This window comes from Peromyscus eremicus, chromosome X (assembly GCF_949786415.1).
Source record: "Peromyscus eremicus chromosome X, PerEre_H2_v1, whole genome shotgun sequence".
Lineage (NCBI taxonomy): Eukaryota > Metazoa > Chordata > Mammalia > Rodentia > Cricetidae > Peromyscus > Peromyscus eremicus.
The window spans coordinates 35,968,439-35,988,291 of NC_081439.1; the positions used below are offsets into that span (position 1 = coordinate 35,968,439).

The window sequence follows — 19,853 nt, forward strand, 5'->3', positions numbered from 1 at the left end:
AGTTATATTAATTGATGACAGGATATATACTGCTGCAACCTTGCTAGCAAACAATGTGTCTAGAACTAGTTATTAACTCCTGAAAATCTTTTATTAAAAAGGAAAATTCTCAGAAACATATTTTTCTTAAATGGTGATTATGATACTAATATTTTGTTTGAGTGGTCCCCAATTTTTTTGTTTTTTTTTTCTTTTTTTTTTTTAATTTTTATTTTGCAATACAATTCAGTTCTACATATCAGCCACGGATTCCCTTGTTCTCCCCCCTCCCGCCCCCCTCACCTTCCCCCCAGCTCGCCCCCCATTCCCATCTTCTCCAGGGCAAAGCCTTCCCCACAGACTGAGATCAACCTGGTAGACTCAGTCCAGGTAGGTCCAGTCCCCTCCTCCAAGGCCGAGCCAAGCGACCCTGCATAGGCCCCAGGTTTCAAACAGCCAACTCATGCAATGAGCACAGGACCCGGTCCCACTGCCTGGATGCCTCCCAAACAGATCAGGCTTATCAACTGTCTCACCCACTCAGAGGGCCTGATCTAGTTGGTGACCCCTCAGCCATTGGTTCATATTTCATGTGTTTCCGTTCATTTGGCTATTTGTCCCTGTGCTTTATCCAACCTTGGTCTCAACAATTCTCGCTCATATAAACCCTCCTCATTCTCGCTAATTGGACTCCCAGAGATCCACCCGGGGCCTAGTCATGGATCTCTGCATCCAGATCCCTCAGTAGTTGGATGAGGTTTCTAGCTCGACAATTAGGGTGTTTGGCCATACCATCACCAGAGTAGGTCAGTTCGGGCTATCTCTCGACCACTGCCAGCAGTCTGTTGTGGGGGTATCTTTGTGGATTTCTGTGGGCCTCTCTAGCACTTTGCTTCTTCCTATTCTCATGGGAATTGAAGACCATTTACCATGGTCTCCTAGAGCTTGGAGGGAGCGGGAGATCCCAGCTGGATCAACAACAGAGAGGGAGAACATGGTCCCCAATTTTTAAAACTGTTTTTGAGATTAGATTATAACTACAACATTTCTCCCTTCCCTTTCCTCCCTTTATGTTCTCCCATATACTCCTCTTATAAACATGCCAACATGGACTGGGAAAAGCCCCTGTGGCCTTAACCCATCACAAAAAACTATAGGCAACTAAGAATGCTGATAGTGAGAGAAATAATCCTCCTTGGTTATCCAATTCCAAATGGTTGTGGTGATATTCTATTTGTGCTGAAATGTGGTGATGTTTTATTTGTATGTTAATAAATAAAGTTTGCCTGGAGATCAGAGGACATAGCCAACCATAAACAAAAGTCAGGCAGTGGTAGCACACGCCCTTAATCTGATTACATGGCAGGCAGAGTCTCTGTGTGTTCAAGGACACAGCCAAACGTGGCGACACATGCCTTTAATCTCAGTACCAACCATAGAGACCTGGAGGTCTGTACAGACAGGCAGTCATGAGGAAGTGAGGTGGCTGGGCTAAGAACCAATGAGAAGGCAGAACAGCAAGGCAATAAAGGCATAGGTTAGACAGGAAGAGGCTCTCTCTGTGGAAGCTATGGCGGCATGGTGAGCTAAATTTAGCTGGTGGCTCTTACTATTTCTTTGATCTCTACAGCTTTCACCCTTGTATTTGGCTCTGTGTTTCTTATTCAGTAAGACTCTTTAAAAATTCGTCTACAAATGGTCAGCCCTGTAAACATACACATGAGTAACCTAATACAAACTAAACTAGCACCTAATTTTAAAATATATTTTAGCACGTTTATATTATGAGATATGCTTGTTTCACTTTTTAAAGCCATATTAGTAATGTGGCCTTTACTTGTTGATGAAATTGATATTCACTGATAAGAAATTATTGATGCAATATTTTAGTATGGTGGTTCTTTCTTTCTTTATTTTAGAGATTAATAACTGAGTTATTGACTTGAAATCTATTAAATTTGAAAATGTATAAGTTTGAGTACTTCCTATTAATTATACCAGGAATCACAAAATTAGAATATCAATGATAATAACAACAGTAACCACAAGTAGAAATAAGAAACCAAAGTAACCTAAAATTTGGATGTGTTATGTTTGATGACAGAGCTTTGTTGCAGAGCACATGCTTAGTATTATGTGAGGTCTGGGTTCAGTCCTCAGCAACTGAAACAACGAACCAGCCAAACAAGCGACTGTCTTTGTACTTGGACAGACTCCTTTGAGATGCAGCACTTTTGTTTGCAGGTCTATCGTCTAGACTAATACAAAACAGAACATTGCCTTCATCATGACTTAACTTATCTGTAGCCTAAATGATACTGACAATATACTTCCTATTGTGTTAGTTTGGATTGGTTTTCATTATTTGTGGCAGAATCTAATGTAGCTCAAAAGTGCCAAGGATTTATAATGTTCTGAAAGAAATTAATTGTGAGGAATATTTATAGAAATTATTTTATCTATATCTTTTAGACACATATAGACTAGAATTTTTGGCAAAGAGAGAATTAGACTGAGTTGGTGAATACTATAAATGTTTTCATGGAATAAAACAATTAATATTTAAGGAACATAAATTATTCATATCAGCTGTCATTCGACCTCCATTTAATATGTAGGGCTGAGCTGAATTCTAAGGAATGCACAGCAACCTGAAATTAGAGCTGCAAGTTTAGACCTTCTCTGCCAAATCAGCTCCTGTGAGAGGAACATTGACATAGGTTGAAAAGCGTGTCTGCTTCTAGATGAAAATTCACATCAAATTAGAAGAGAGAGAGGAAAGAAGAGAAATCTTGGGAAAATTTGACATAAAGAAACATTCGGTTATTTTTTTTTTAAGTCAGTAATTCCCCAAACACTTCAAAAACATACTTTTTAGCTAGGACTTTTTAATTTTCTTTACATATTGTCATAATATCGTCCAAGAGGTGAAGGGGCGGGGCAACAAAAACTAATGATATATAAAAAGGATATAAGAAACCTTGCTATTTGATATGCTCATTAAAAACAATATTAAGAAAAAGTATTGTGAATGGAGGTCCCCTTTAGGAGGACAAATCACAGAAGCTGTAGATTAGTAAATGAAAGTCAAAGGGCCAATGTTGGGCTACCTCCATCCAAGTTGTTTGTCAGGGAGGCACCTGGGGTTCCTTAAAACAATAAAGGCAATTGTCACTGATACTGGATGTCTACCAGCCCTAGATGTTAAAATTCTATTTTTGAAGACATTCACATACTTTGTTTCAGGATATAGAGAATTCAAGCTGAAACTAGGCTTCATGCTTTCTGCATTCTGGGTAGTCCTCATAGTACTGGAAGGTGTTTTATATGCTACTGGAGGGAACTGAGATCAGTAGTCTTACTCAAGTGGACTCTGTATGCAACAGTCCTTACTGGCTAGAGAAGATGAACTCAGTGGTGTACCAGTAGAAAGTCTTTTGGGTGCAAGAGATGCATTTTTACTGAATTTGATGCCTGCTCCACAGAGAACAGTCATATCTGGAATGTGGTCAAAGATCAATTGGTGGTGAGGTCATAGGATCTAATGGGGGAAGACAAGCTGTTGCTTTGAAAAATGGACATGATGACTCTACCAAATTGCCTATTAAGTTACTATGTGCCCACAGAATGGTGCTGCTGTGAGCTTTGGTCAGAAAAAGCTTCTTTTAGCAGTGGTCAGAAGTGATTGGAGACACTCAAAATTGGTCAAAATACTGAGAATAAATGACTATTGAATACTTACTTAGCCATAAATGGGACATATCACCTCTTCAAACGCTCCAAAAACATTATAAAAGAAGTAGGAAAAAGAATGTGAGAGCTGGAGGAAGAAGGGGAGACTTAAGGCACCTGACTCCTGGGCTGGTGTACTTGTGAACTCAGAGTAATTGTGATTAACTGTACAAGATTTGTAGAAGATTGGCAGAACAACACCATTATAGAAGGGCGAATTATCCATGGATACTCATGCCTTCTGATGATTTATATGCAATGAATGGTTTATGAAGAAGAGAAACATTTTATTTAGTGGTATAACAACTGGTAAGGTCCCCATTACCCCTGGTAAGCCCTGAAAAACATATACATAAAAAGTAACAACACTATATGGACTGAGCAGGTTGCATTTATGTATTTACATATATAACAACAATAATTAAAGAAAAAGAGCTCATGAATTTGAAATAGAGCAAGGGCATATGGGAGGGGCTAGAGGAAGGAAAGAAAAGGGGAAATTACGTAATTATACTATAATTCCCCAAATTAAAACAAAAACTTCTTTTTTTATGTCTATGCTCAGTAAACAACCCTAATAAAACTCATAATGTCACTCTAAGGGTACTGCAGTAAACATGAAAGTAGAAGAAAGCCTAGCTACTTAAGAAGAATAAAGGTATTAGTGGTAGGGGAAGAGGAATAAGAGACAGTATTATTTACATGTATGAAAATGTTGTAATGAAGCCTATTATTGTTTATAATTCATATATGCTAAAAAACATTTCAAAAAACAAAAAAATACATTTTATTACCTACCCTAAGAATAAAAAAAGACAAGTTTATGGTAAATGATGGCATTCCGAGAGGAAATGTTTTAAGAAAGACCTACTGTGTCCTTATTTTCTCTTTTGAGACAGGGTTTCTCTACGTAGCTTTGGCTGTCCTGGAACTCACTATATAGATCAGGCTGGCCTCAGAGTCACAAAGATTCAGCTGCCTCTGCCACCCAAGTGCTGGGATTGGAGCCAGGTGCTACCATGTTGGCTCCTATAGTGTCTTAATTACTGAAAAATGCATATTATAGACTGAGAAACAGAGCTCACATGTGTGCTGTCATCCTCTTGCTTATGGTCCTTAAATAATCAGGAAACTCTGAGATTAATATCAAAGTATATTAAATATCAGAACAAACAAGAAGGTTTCAGATGATGAACTGCTTTGGAGATTTTACAACAGAGTAGGATGGAATTCATTCTGAAGTGTCAAAGGACTGCCCAGGCAATGTATTCAGTGTTTATCTTAAAATTCCAGTCAGGGCAGAAAAGTAGAAAAATCAATAAGGAATCCAGCAGAAAAGCTACTTAAATTTAAAAACAATTTGAAGACAATAAAAACAATTCAAGTCATAATAATGTACTTCATTTTCTTTGTTTTACAAATAAGAAAATATAAAATTAGGACAAAAAATTCAATTTCTGTATTTTACAGAAATTACACTATATATAATAGCTAACTATATTATTTAAAATAAATGTGCTGCTACTGGACACTTTATATTTTGTCCTGTAAACATGAACATTATTCACATTTATAATCACTATGCTAAATGGCTTTAAAGAAACCAATGGTCCTCAACAGGAAGATAAATGTTATCAAGATTTAGTTCTTCTAAAATCTGTCTATAGATCTAGTGTAAATAAAGTCAAAATATTGTTGGAATTTTTGAACTTGATGAAAATTTGTTCTATTGTTTTCTCATAGAATAAGTAGATAGTAAGTGGGAATAATTTAAAATATGGAGAAGAAGGTAACAAAAAATGTTAGGGATTAATTTCTTTGAGAATTTTTGTGTCTATGTTCATAACTGTCTTTTATATTGATTCTTTGTGTGGTTTTTATATCACAATAATATTGGTTTCATAAAGGGATTTTTTGAAAAGGATTCTTCCCTTTATATTTTGTGGAATATTTTGTGGAGCATTGGTGTTTGTTCTTATTTCCTCTCCCAGACAGCATAGGTTATCAAATAAAAAACCCAGAGCCAGTAATGAATCTTCTTCAGTTGTTAGCCAGGAGGGTTCCATATCAACCCTCTAAACATAGCAGGCTACTGCCATTGATCATGGTTAATCTTCAGAACTTGATGGTAATACCCTATTGCTGAAGACACCATATACTTCAGTCATAGGAGATGGAGAAATAAAGTTGGTAAGAACCTAGATGTGTCGGGTGTTGGTGGCACATGCCTTAATCCCAGCACTCGGGAGGCAGAGCCAGGCAGATTTTTGTAAGTTCAAGGCCAGCCTGGTCTACAGAGTGAGATCCAGGACAGGCTCCAAAGCTAGACACACACACACACACACACACACACACACACACACACACACACACACACACACACTAAGGACCTAGATGCTTTATCCCTACTAGCTAGCTTTCATGGTGTTGAAAGATGCTAGGCAAGCTACCAGGAGAGAAGTAATCATCAATTATACCCAGCTCTGAACCCTGCAGGCAGCAACAATGACTAGTCTAGCAAGACATACCCACTAGTGCAATCAGTGCATGAACCTCATGGGAGTAACAAACCACTTTTTGATTTGATATAAATCTTACTCCATAAAATGAAACTCATTCCTGACATTATCAGGCCAAGGGCCTATGAGTAGTAGACAACTCACAGGTTCTATGGTATAACTTACTACTGTTTATTCTGCTAAATGGGCACAGTACTAAACTTATTCTTAATGACTTATCTTTATACCCATAGATGAATGCATCTTTTAACCCTCATCTAAGAAGCCTCTATGTGCAGTAGTGATTAGCACAGTGACAATTGGCTGAAGTACACAGAATAAGAGACTGCAGAATGCCCATCCCTAAAGGGAATGTATATACTGCATTCCCCTTGCAATGCTCAGAGATCATTGTGAAAGAGGATCAGAAAAATTGTAAGAGCCAGAAGTAGTGAACTACAAGTAAACAGTATTTTCCACACATAGCAGGGAAGCTGGACATAGGAACTCACAGTGGTTGTCACAGTATCCAAAACTCTGTATGTGTGTCTACCATATGTGCATGTTTGTGTGTGAACAAATGTGTGACCATATGCATATATATTCATGTGTATGTGGACACCAGATTTCCACATTAGGCATTTTTTCCTCAATCACTCTAAATTTTATTTTGTGAGACAAGGTCTCTAACTGAAGTGTGGGAGGTCATAGATTTCATTAGGCTGGTTGGTCAGCAAGTTCCTAGATTCTGACTGTTTGTAACCTCCTCACTGTGGAGATCACAGGTGTGTGCTGCCACACCAGGCTTTTACATGAGTCCTGGATATTGAACACAGTTTCTCCTGCTTGCACAGAAACACTTTACTACTTTTTTTCTATTCATAACCATCTCATTTTTAACCTTTGTATTCTCCTCAACTCTTAGTTTAATGCCTCTGTTTGAAGCTGTTTTCATTTTCTTAATAAACTACATCTTTGCTTAAAAAAGATGCTGAGACAGACGATTAAAATAAATACAAGGAGACATCAGCCTATTGTGGGGAGATGTTAGTAGGCTTTTTTTGCTTCAACTAATTGATTTTTGTTAAGATAATATTTATCATATTACCAAAACTTGATTATTGTCATTTAAAAACTTTATTATTTCAGGCAAATTAACAATTCTTGAGATATAGTACTTTTTACTTTTTATGGCAGAGGGGATTAAGCCTCAGACCTCACATGGGATAGGCTTGTACATACTACTGAGTTACATCACAAGCCCAAACTTTAGATTTTTAAAATTATTATTTTTTAAATTTCTTCATATTTGGAAGTATATTGGTGGGATTAATATATGGAAAAACTATCTTTACACCTTGAAATAAATTTGCAGGTAAACATTATGGAAAATAGTAATCATTTTTATTATAAGTATGGGTACTTTTAAAACTTTATAATCTTTTAACAGTTTCCTTACAAACATACCCCAATTTTAATTGGTATGATATCAGAACACTGAAACTTTCAGAAACAAGAGAAATCTATACACAGAACATCTTTTAAATGTAGCAGCTCACAAAATGACAGAATGTAAGAAAGAAATACTGTACCACGTGTACGCCTCAGAGAGCTAAACTGGAAGGCAGAATTCTCATGGAGGAAGTTATCCCAGCAATGGTCAATTACAAGATTCTTGGGTTCTTCTTTATCTAATCAAGGAACAAAGAGATATTATACTTCAGTGTCACACTTAAGAAGATAAAGTTCTATGGAAATGGAAATTAAATTAAGTCCTTTTCAAACTTAGATATGTTTCAAAGTATGTTTTGATATGAAATTTAAGTGACATATTTGAAGAACATACTCAACATTAGAATTGGTTTTCTATATAACACTAAAATATTTAAAAATCCATCCAAAAATTATTGGAGCTTTAATTATAAATACTCAACAGATGTGGATCTTCTATTCATCCAAAAATGGATCATAGCTCTTAATGTATACTGAGTGTGTATGTATTTATGTATACAGACACACACACACACACACACAAAAAACACATACACTGTCATCACACAGGCAATCAATATATGTACATAGCATTTACACAACATTAATTATAAGATTAAGCCCAGGGCAAACAAGTATATACTAATTATCTATAAAATGAGATAGATGCAAAGGTTGGTAAAATGTCAATACACATACTTGAAAGGGAATGCTGAAAAATATTTAATTATAAAAGTACATGATTAAAATGCTCTGAGTTTACTATGTAAATATCAGTGTTGTAAAAGTGCAGTCTTGTGGCAAACTGCATTAGAATAGCTTATAATGAAAAGACCTTAACCAGAACTAATAAATCAGAATAATTGAGTGGTAAAATAAATAGTTATAAATATTAAGAAATATAAACAGTAACTAAAAACAAAGTGATTATAAGCAAATAGAGCCTTAGATTATTCACCTGAAAGTGGGTATAACAATTATTCTATTTTTACTTTACAGTATTTGAAAGAGTTACTTTTTTTGTTTTATTTTGTTTTTGAGACAGGATTTCCCTATGTAACAGCCTTGGCTGTCCTGGAACTCTCTCTGTAGACCAGGCTGGCCTTAAACTCATAAAGATCCCCCTGCCTCTGCCTCCCAAGCGCTGAGATTAAAGGTGTACACTTTCATTGCCCAGCAAGAGTCAGCTTTTTGATTGAGGAAATCAAAATCAGATAATGCATTTAAGTTGATATATCACAGGTCTTTTGTTTGATGCTATAATTTGCAGTCATAAATCTCTAATCTTGTAATAGTATTTTTTATTATTCAAATATATAAAATTTGAACATCTAAATTTGGGAGTGACTTTGAAGGTGTGAGGATTCTTCCTATATCTATATTTTATTTTATATGTAAAGTCATTTTTCCCTGATTAGCAATCTGTGTTGATTATTATTACACTTAACATAAATATTTCCTTAGCATTGAATGTGTTTTGGGTATGATCCTGAGGGTTTCCACAGACAACATTTGCATCATCATATATTGCTTATATTTATCAATATTGAAAATGGAAGTTGACATTATGTTAATACTATGCTAATCAGTGTGTATATTTTTACCTTTTGATTGTTTCTAATAAACTATTGATGTCTGAAGCAGAGTCTAATTTTATTAGAGGATTTTAAGTAAATCCCCATTGTTGCACTTAAATTTAGATAAAGTAAAAAAATTGCATAATCTCTAGAATATCCCATTTCAGTAGAAAAATAATGAAAATGCTTACTTAGTTTGTACATATCAATTATTGCTTCATTATCCATACAACTTTTTAGGTACATTAATTATATTGAAATCCCACAGAAATAGAAAATCAGAAATAGTGTATTCCTGTATTTGTTATCCATATGTGGGATAGTTTTGAAATGTATATCCAATAGTTTTCAGGTTACAATAAATACTCAATATTAACGACTATATTTAACTCCTGTGCCATCAACACCCATGGCAAAATGGTAATACTCATTTAGGAAGGAATGATACTGCCAATAAAAGTAAGTCCTGATATTAAAACGTTCATAAATAAGCATGTCTGGAATTGGTCATAGGAACAAAGGAATCAACATCTATTTGACATGTACTATGTGTATCATACGCCCTGTCCTGATTTGCAATGTTTCAACTCATACTCTTGTATCTTACCTTGGCTACTCGTCATTTCTTTACTTTAATTACCAGCAGGGTAGAAATTGGGGAGAGTTTCAGGATAAAGACATAATTACAGATGAAAGATGACTGTTAGAACTGAGTCTGTGGACATCACCCATGGAACAGATGTATATATCTAAGCCAAACAAGGCCCATAGAGGACTTCCTAGCATGTATGGATTAGGTAAAGTCCCTGTCTGATGGCAAAGTGGAAAATAGAGGTCAGAAGAGCTGAAACAATGAGAAATTGGCATTAAGGAACACTGCTTGGAAACCTTTGATAGGATGAAGGGAATCCTGTCATCCAAAGGAAGAAAAGAAAGAAAGTGGCAAATGTCATTCTAGTTTAGAGCCTTATCACTAGGATTTACATGCACCACCTGTGACTGACATTTAGGTGATCCTGAAGAAAGTATCTTGACATGACTAGACCAAGAGCCTGTTCAATTTATGCACTGTATAGCTTTGAACAATTTTTAAAATTATTATATTTCATGTTCATTGGTGTTTTGTCTACATGTATGCCTATATGAAGGTGTCACAAACCCTGGAACTTGAGTTACAGGAAGGTGAGCTGTCATGTGGGTGCTGGGAATTGAACCTGGGTCTCCTGCAAGAGCAGCCTGTTATTGCTGAGCCATCTCTCCAGCCCCAGTTTTGAATAATTCCTAAGAGTGAGGTTTTACAACTGAAAAACATATAGGTAACTGTAACAGTTATCTGTAAAACTGAATATAGTAATGATTCATAGGGCTCTAGTGTGAGACATACTGGGTTTTATACTTTGCTATGTTCCTAGCACATTGAAAATTTTCTATAAATTCTTATGTTTCAAAATACTCATTGATGATCTACATTAGGGAATTTTTTTTCTAATCTTAAGATTATTTAGGCCATTTCCTGTTTTCCTCTGTAGCTACTTTCTGAAATTAGCATAGGGTAATATATGCATGGACACTTGAATCATTCATTTTCCTACTGCTTGCCTTACATAAACCTTAACTGAAAACTCTCAACAGAGAATTATATTTTTACAACAATCAAAAACACTATAAAATTAGCCGGGCAGTGGTGGCACACGCCTTTAATCCCAGCACTCGGGAGGCAGAGCCAGGTGGATCTCTGTCAGATCGAGGCCAGCCTGGGCTACCAAGTGAGTTCCAGGAAAGGAGCAAAGCTACACAGAGAAACCCTGTCTCGAAAAAAAAAAAACACTATAAAATTAATGTTCTTTGGCAAACTCCCATGTACAGATGCCTTCTTCGGACATGATACTCTTAAGGGAATCACATAGTTGCATAAACAATCAATAAAAGACGAATTTGAAGTATTGTTGAGGTGGGGAGGAAAAGGAGCTTGGTAAGAATGGTTGGTATGAGAGAGGTTAGTGAAGGAGTAGCAATGATCAAAATATAAACTGTTAAGAAAATTTAAAATAATAATAATAAAGTTTTCTTTTTTCCCTAATAACATAACCAATCTTCAGGGATGAGATAGAGCATGTCATCTATTCTGGGTAAGTCTACAATGTTTTGGTAGTAGCCAATTTATAGAAATAACTATAAAGTGAAATCAGGCTTCATATGGGCAATTCACTAATAAGTCAAAAAAGCTTCTTCCTAATATAAACAACTGAAAAAGTCTCCCAAAATTTCATAAACAGTGATGTGCAATATTACAAGAAAGGCTTTCAATAACATTGCTAACACATCATGATGAATATTTCTTCATCACTTGAAGTTAAGAGTATATGAAATACCCAAAGAATGAATTTGACTTAATAAAATTCTTAGCATAACTACTGGAAGGTATAGTATATTTCTAGTACAGAGATTCTGGGCCCCTTCAGTTTAATTCATGAATAGACTTCAGGGTTCTCAGAGAAAAGAAAGCTTCTAAGTCTGTTCAGTTATTCTTCAGCATTTCCTCAATCAAGTTTTTTGTTTTGTATATTTAACTGACTATTTAAAGAGGAATCCTGCCTGTTGAGAAGTTATGTACAAAGTTATGTGGGATTTGCCTTTGCAAACCTGGTTTTCATTGCTATTCCTTCACTTAATGGTTCTGTGGTCAGAAACAACTTGCTAGCCCTCTCTGTCCCTTAAGCTTCTCATGTTAAAATTTGAATATAATGAGTACATTAGGGGGTTGATATTTTAGAGTTTCCTTGGAAATGATTATTTGGGAAGTAATCTTGGGGTGTGCATATTGAGAAGTTCAGAAGCCAGAAACAAACGGAAGCACATCTGTAACTGATACACTGTGACACAAATTACTGCTACAGGAGATGAGAAGTCAAAGTATATGGTGAACTAAGGATTTATGTTGAATACACAATGCAGAAGAATACTATCCAGGGATATTATTCACTATGCTCTGGCATGCATAGGTTGATTGAATATTAACTCATTGACACCTCCAGCTTATTCTGAATGGGCAGAAAAAGCTCTTTTAGTCAGAGGAAACACTCAGAAAGATTCCAAGTTATTGGCAATTGAGTGACAGCCCAAATTAAGAGTCGCCCAATATTTTCTGTTTTAAGATATCTTAAGAAATTACAGGTGAAGTACTTAGTAAAGGATCAGGTACGAGTTATGTCTGAATAACTGATGATGATTGTGTATCACCTAATCAAAATATAACTGAGCATTAGTCATTCAATTTCAAGTGAATAAAATATGTTAACCAAAACATGTGTTAAAGTTAGGTTCACATTCTTATGTGCAAATTTCAGAAGAGAGCAAGAATTTATACGTTAGTGGAAAGGAAAAGCACTCATTAATTATGCCCTTGTGAATAAGAGCAACATTGTTGTTAGGCAATAATTGTGTTTGTTGTCAGACTCAGAGTAGTTGAGTACATGAAAAAAAAAGTTTTCAATTTCTGAGCCAAATACTATAGCCACAATGATTTCAGTATGGAACAATTTTAATTTGGGCATAGCTAAATACCAATTTGGCATAAAAAAGTGTGTCAATAATATATAAATATCTTAAAAATATTTATTTTATTTAAGATACTATAGCTACTTGGAAACGAAATAACTTGCATGGAATGATTATGCCTGTTAAAGAACCAAATGTTCTCTCAGATGTGGATGAAATTTGAGGAATATACCGTATGATTTCTTGCTACCTTTGTTCATAGACTTTTTCACTATTACTCACTTCATTTTCTTGGAAGTGTGATTCTCAAGTCCCATCTATTCTCTCAATGTGTACATAATGTCCACAAAATACTTCTGGAATTAGCCTTTAAAGTGTAAAATCAAATGTATGAATGCATAAAGCACAGATTCTCTTTTGAAAATTCTCATTGCCTCTGAATAAATGAAACATGCTTTCAGGGATAAGCAGGTTCTGCACTGAAACTTCTAGCTTGGTGTGTTTAACTTGGAGTAACTGCAGAAGCCAAGAAACTGGAAGAGGCCATTGGTGGTGGTGGTAGGCAGTGAAGAAAAGCCCTTAAGGGAGGAGGTATAGCAGAAAATAGGTAATATGAAAAATGAAGATGGTAAATAATTGGGGTGGAAAAATTTAAACAGGGAGATGGGTGGAGGGAGAATGGGAAAGAAGAGAAGAATATGTTAGAGGAATACCTACTATCTTGAAAATGTGTATATGTGGCTGCTCCTAGATGTAGTGTATTATTAAAGAATATTCCAGTGCCAAGTGTGGGATGCTTCTTTTTGAGTTATTGGTCAGAGAGACCCGAGAACCCTTAAACAGTTTCATTAGAATTTTTATAATATTTTGCATATTAAGAACTGGAATATTTGAAAAATATTGTAAGAATCCTACATAACTCAATATATTGTAAGAAACCTATATAACTAAATCCGTAACTAACTCATATGTGGATTTAAAAATAAGATCAGAAGACTACTTAGTACATAGATTCTGGATCCACTACTTAAGAGATGTTTCAGCAATCATATTTTACCTCTTACATTTTATAAAATGTTTTTATACTGTAATGAAATAAAAGGACAGATATCTACAAAAGGTAAGAAAAACAACCTACTTGTTAATACGACATCAATGGAAACATCTTCCCTGGTAGGATTTATGAAATGTATTATGACAGATGCTTGAAGACCAAGGATTGCAGTTACTCTTTCTGCTTCTATAGGCCTGGGGAATAGTCCTACTCCAAAGAAGTAGAATTTCCATTCTTTAAACTGTTTTAAAAAGAAACAATCAAAACATAATTGAAAATATTTTTGATTTTCAAGATTTATAAAACTTTTTTATTGTTTTATCCAATGTATTGTGTTGAATATGGTATAGTCACATAATGTCATTTTCTTACATGTACATAATGTACTTTGAGCATTTTCCCCTACATACTCAGCTACCATCACCTTTTTTACTCCCCTTCCCATCACTGTTCCTCTTTATTTCCCTAGATAGTTTTGATTCTACTTTCATGTCATATGTACATATAAGATTTTATGTATATATAATCTAGGAACCACAAATAAGTGAAAAATTTGCCATTCTGAGACAAACTGAGTTCACTCAATATTATTTCTAGTTGTGCCCTGAAAATAATGTAACTTCACTTTTTGTGGCTGAAAAATGTATCCATTCCTATGCTGGCTAGTTTATGTCAACTTTATACAAGTTAGATTCACTGGTACCTTTGACAAACATATGAATTTGATCCTCTGTGACTGTGGTATTCAGGAAGATCAAGCCAAAGAATGCAAAACAGCCAGAGGACGAATAAATGGGTTTTGGGTCTTGTTTTGTGATAGGGGGAGAACTTGGTATCCATGACTGTAGAGAGTCATCTCTGAAAGATGCTAGCACTACTCATGTGCCACTAGCTGGTGTGTTGCTGCAGGTGGTCCTGGTGTTGGGAGGGCAGGTGGCAGGAGTACCAGCTGATAAACCTATTTTCCAAGCTCCTGATGGATTAGTGGGTCATGTCAAAGGAGTAGGAGGTACATTCCAGTAGGTCATGACTCCACATGGAAACAGCAATGAAGCAGCTGCTGTGCTTTCTGCCAATGTCAACATAGCTGGAGCCCAACAAGTACTCACCAGGAAGGGGAACTCCACCTCTGCCTGTAGGCAGAACAACCCCACATCCAGAAATTATAGCTCCTCTACCTGGTATGAGACCACCCATGGGCTACCAATTGACCTTCCTCCTGCCTGAGGAACTCCTATAGGCACACTCCCTCCAGGAAAGAGAACTCCTCCACCAGGAATTAGAGTCCTACCATGCCCAGAAATGTATCCACTAACCTGTTAGCCTTTCAGCCTTGCTTTTTATCTGTGACACATTTTGTGAAACTGGGTAGCCTGGGAGCTTTATAACTCTCTTACTATGTTAATTATAGTCAATGAACATAGAACAATTGAACTGAGTTTTAAAAAAAATCACTTTATCCCACGCTCCACCTTCAGCAAGCATTCCTTGGGAACCGACAGGTCACTAAAGCCAGAGAAGCAGGTAGCCTAACTGCAGATCTTCACCTCTCCCCCATCTCTTCCATACCTATTCCCCCAGTCTCATTCCAGGCTCTGCAGAGGAATACTTGTGGTGGCCTCTCCTCACGCCCTACCCCAATTTCCAGGGAACTAAGCAGATCCTAGTGGATCACCCTGCTTTCATCCCTCCTATGGATACTCTCAACCACCCTCAAGTCCATTCCCACTCCTAAGTGTCAATACACAATACCTTGCTTGAAACACATTTTACCAGGAACCACCAGTGGCCAAAATTATCAGGATCCCAAATGAATTAATTCCCACCAGGTAACACACAGACACCATGACCTCCTAAGAACCAGAGAGGGCAACATAAAACAAGGAATAAAACACCTATCCAACAAAGACAAGACCGATATGGGAACATAGAATTACAATCTTCCCAAACCCAGATGCCTGACAGACAGCACCGTATGTCTTAACCAGAGTCCAGCAATCCCACAGGACATGAGAACTGCAGTGTAGCTGTAGGACATGACAAAAATCTTAAAATAGACTTTATGGATATGAAAGAAAAATAATTCATTGAAGAAATCTATGAAAACATAAGCAAAATGTGGAAGGAAATGAATAAAATATTTTAAGACCTGAAAGTGGAAATAGGATCAATAAAAAAACAGGAAAATCTGGAAATCAAAAATTTAGGAACAGGAATCTCATAAGCAAGCTTCACCAACAGACAAGAGATGGAAGAAAGAATCTTCCAATTAAAGATATGATAGAAGACATGTATAACTCAGTCAAAGAAAATGTTAAAAAAAAGTTCTAGATGCAAAATACTGGACACTATGAAAGGACAAAATTTATGAATAATAGGAACAGAGGAAGAAGAAACTCAGGACAAAGACACAGAAAATATTTTCAACAAAATCATAGAAGAAAATCTCCTTATTCTTAAAAAAGGAGATGCCTATAAAAGTACAAAAAGCATATAGAACACAAGAAAAGAAATTCCCCCAGCATATAACAATCAAAACACTAAATTTCCAGAATAAAGAAAGAATATTAAAAGCTGAAAGGGAAAAAGAACAAGTAATATATTAGGGCAGATCTATTAGAATAAAAATTGACTTTTCAATGGCGACTCTAAAAGCCAGAAGGGCCTGGACAGATGTGCTGCAGACTCTAAATTGACCACAGGTGTCATCCCAGACTATTACACACAGCAAAATTTTCAATCAGAATAGATTGAGAAAATGAGAAATGAAACCAAATTTAATGAATATATATCTACAAATCTAATGCTACAGAAGGCACTAGAAGGATAACTCCATTCCAAGTTGGCTAACCACACACAAGAAATCACAAAGGAGTAAATAATCACACATCAGCAAATCAAAAGAGTGAAAACACACAAAACAACAATAACAACAAAATAACAAAAATCAACAAACCCTGGTCACTGATCTCTCTCAACAATAATGGTTTCAATTCTCCAATAAAAAGATACAGACTAACAGAATGGATGGGAAAACAAGATCAATAATCCCACTTCATACAATAAATATACCATAACATCAAGGATAGGCTTTATGATAAAACTTTATGACACTGAAGAAAGAAATTGAAGATATCAAAAGATTGAAAGATTGGCCATGCTCATGAATCATGTATATTAACATAGTATAAATCGCCATCTTGCCCAAAGCAATCTATAGATTCATGCAATCCCCATTAATACCAACAAATTTCTTCACAGATTTCGACAGGAAAATTCTCAGCTTCATATGGAAACACAAAATACCCAGGATAGCTAAAACAATGATCCTGACATCAAATTGTATATAGCAATAAAAACATCATGATATTGGCACGAAAACAGACAAGTTAATCAATGGAATCAAGTCAAAGAACCACAGATAAATCCAAACACATACTGACAGGTGATTTCTGATAATGAAGCCAGAAATACACACCAGAAACACACATCCTTCAAACTAGATTACTGCATGTAGAATATAAATAGATCCATACTTTTCACTTCAAACAAAACTCAATTCCAAATGGATCAAAAACCTCAACATAAAACCAGACATCAGTTTAGACAGAAGCGAAGGTGGGGGAAAGCTTTGAACTCATAGACACAGAAAAAACTTTCTAAACAGAACACCGTTAGTGCAGGCACTAAGATCAACAAATAATAAATGGGACCTCAGGAAACTTAAAAGCTTTTGCATGGCAAAGAACTTCATCATTTGGGCCATGTGGAAGCCTACAGAAATGGAAAATATTTTACCAATGACACGTGATAGGGTAATATCTAAATATATAAAGAACTTTAAAAAGTAGTTATTAGGAAAACAAATAACTCAATTAAAAATGGGGTACAGATCTAAACAGAATTCACAAAAGAAGAAACTCAGATGGCCAAGAAACACTTTGAGATATTCAACATCCTTAGTCATCAGGGAAATGCAAATCAAAACTACTTTGAGGTTTGTTTTTACACCCATCAGAATGGCTAAGATCAGTTATACAAGTGACAGCTCATGTTGGAGTGGATATGGAATAAGATTCAGCTACACCACTCTTGGGCACATGCCCAGAGAATGTCTCATCTTATCAGAGACATTTGTTCAACCATCTTCATTGCAGCTTTATTCATAATAGCCAGAAATTAGAAATGAGCTAGAATATCCCTCAAGACATGAATGAAGAAAATATGATGCACTTACAAAATGGAGTATTACTCAGCTGTCAAATGAAATTGTCATATCTTCAGGTAGATGGATGGAACTATAGAAAATCTTTCTGAGTGAGGTAATCAAGACCCCAAAAGATAAATATCATAAATGTGTGTGTGTGTATGTGTGTGTGTGTGTGTGTGTGTGTGTGTGTGTGTGTGTGTGAGAGAGAGAGAGAGAGAGAGAGAGAGAGAGAGAGAGAGAGAGAAATATCTATTCACTTACACATGGATAATAGCTGTTAAGTCTATGATAACCAAGCAACAATCTGTATATGCACAGTGTTTAGGTATAGAGTAAGGGACCAGGGGTGGAGGGATGAAAGGGACAGATATGTTGTTTTAGGAAAAAGTAAATAGAATGGATAGATAGCTATGGATAGATGGGGGTAATGGAATGGGGGGGGGATAAAGTGCAGAGTAGGAGGTAAGGAGGGGAAGATGGAGAGTATGTGGGAGAGATGGCTAAAATTAATGGGCAATGGAGGAATACCATGAGACCTAATGAAGTAGAAGCTTCCTAAAATATATACATATATGAAGGCCATCTAAATGAAACTGCCAAATAATTGTAGAGACAAAGCCCCAGATGGCCATTTTTTATAACCAAAAAAATTTTCCAAACCAGGATGTTGCCAAGACTATATGTTGCTCCCCACAAATTGATGGAAAGGAAGGCCTCATTGCTAAAGACAACTCCTATATAACTCACTGAATATGGAGAAGTTGAGCTGTTGCCTACATGGAGCCTTCATCCCTATGTGATAAAGTTTTTGCTACAGTAAGGTACTTTTGAAGATACCAAAAGAAAAATGTCAACACCAACCTAACCACAAACTCTTTGATCTACAATGGTGTCCTGCCTGTAAGATATACTACTGTTCTAAACAAACAACAAACAAACAAACAAAAAAGTAGAAATAAAATGACTCCTAATGACATTCTGCTATACTTATAGATCAGTGCCTTGCTCAGCCATCGTCAGAGAAGCTTCTTCCTGCAGCAGGTGGAAACAAATACAGAGACCCATGGTCAGACAATATGCAAAGAATAAGAGACCTTGGAAGACACATACCTAAATGGGATGTCTCTACAAATCCCTCCCATTAGAGTTCAGGGAATTCTGACGAAGAGAAGCCAAAAAGGATATAGGAGCCAGAAAGGATGGAGGACAGCAAAAACAAATCAACAGAATAGGTGGATAGGTGCACATATGGACTCAGAGAGACTGAGGCAGCATGCACAGGGCCTACATAGGTCTATACCAGATGAGGTCCTGGAGCTGAAAGAATTGGACACAAACCCCCATTCCTAACCTAGATGCTATCTCCAATTGACACACAGTTGCAAATGAAAAATTAGTTTTATCCAAGGGAGTCTTACTTGGGAAACAAACTACTGTTGTGGGTAGGCTTCATGCCTAACAGATTTCTTGTTAGAGATTTTTTAAAATGAGAAATATATATATTTCTTAAGCTATCCTGTCTGTCTGTATATTCTGATGAGTTAGTTTTATCTCATTTTATTTTAACTTTTTACTATCCCTTAGAAATATGTTTTTTTTTTAATTTTATTTTATTTTACAATACAATTCAGTTCTACATATCAGCCACGGATTCCCTTGTTCTCCCAGCCCACCCCCCATTCCCATCTCCTCCAGGGCAAAGCCTCCCCCACAGACTGAGATCAACCTGGTAGACTCAGTTCAGGCAGGTCCAGTCCCCTTCTCCCAGGCTGAGCCAAGCGACCCTGCATAGGCCCCAGGTTTGTTTTGCAATG

The 19,853-nt window shown here is 36.2% G+C and overlaps 1 protein-coding gene and 1 pseudogene across 1 annotated transcript in view; one reads left to right on the forward strand and one right to left on the reverse strand.

The window, feature by feature from the left end:
- Cfap47 (cilia and flagella associated protein 47) overlaps nt 1-19,853 on the reverse strand; it is a 264,376-nt gene that overhangs the window by 35,813 nt on the left and 208,710 nt on the right. Inside the window, exons 57-58 of the mRNA XM_059250611.1 lie at nt 13,914-14,070; nt 7,802-7,900 (exon numbers count right to left, since the gene is read on the reverse strand). Of these exons, the coding sequence (XP_059106594.1) occupies nt 7,802-7,900; nt 13,914-14,070 (256 nt within the window). The remainder of the gene's footprint in view (nt 1-7,801; nt 7,901-13,913; nt 14,071-19,853) is intronic.
- LOC131899608 (small nuclear ribonucleoprotein-associated protein N-like) lies at nt 14,471-15,152 on the forward strand (annotated as a pseudogene).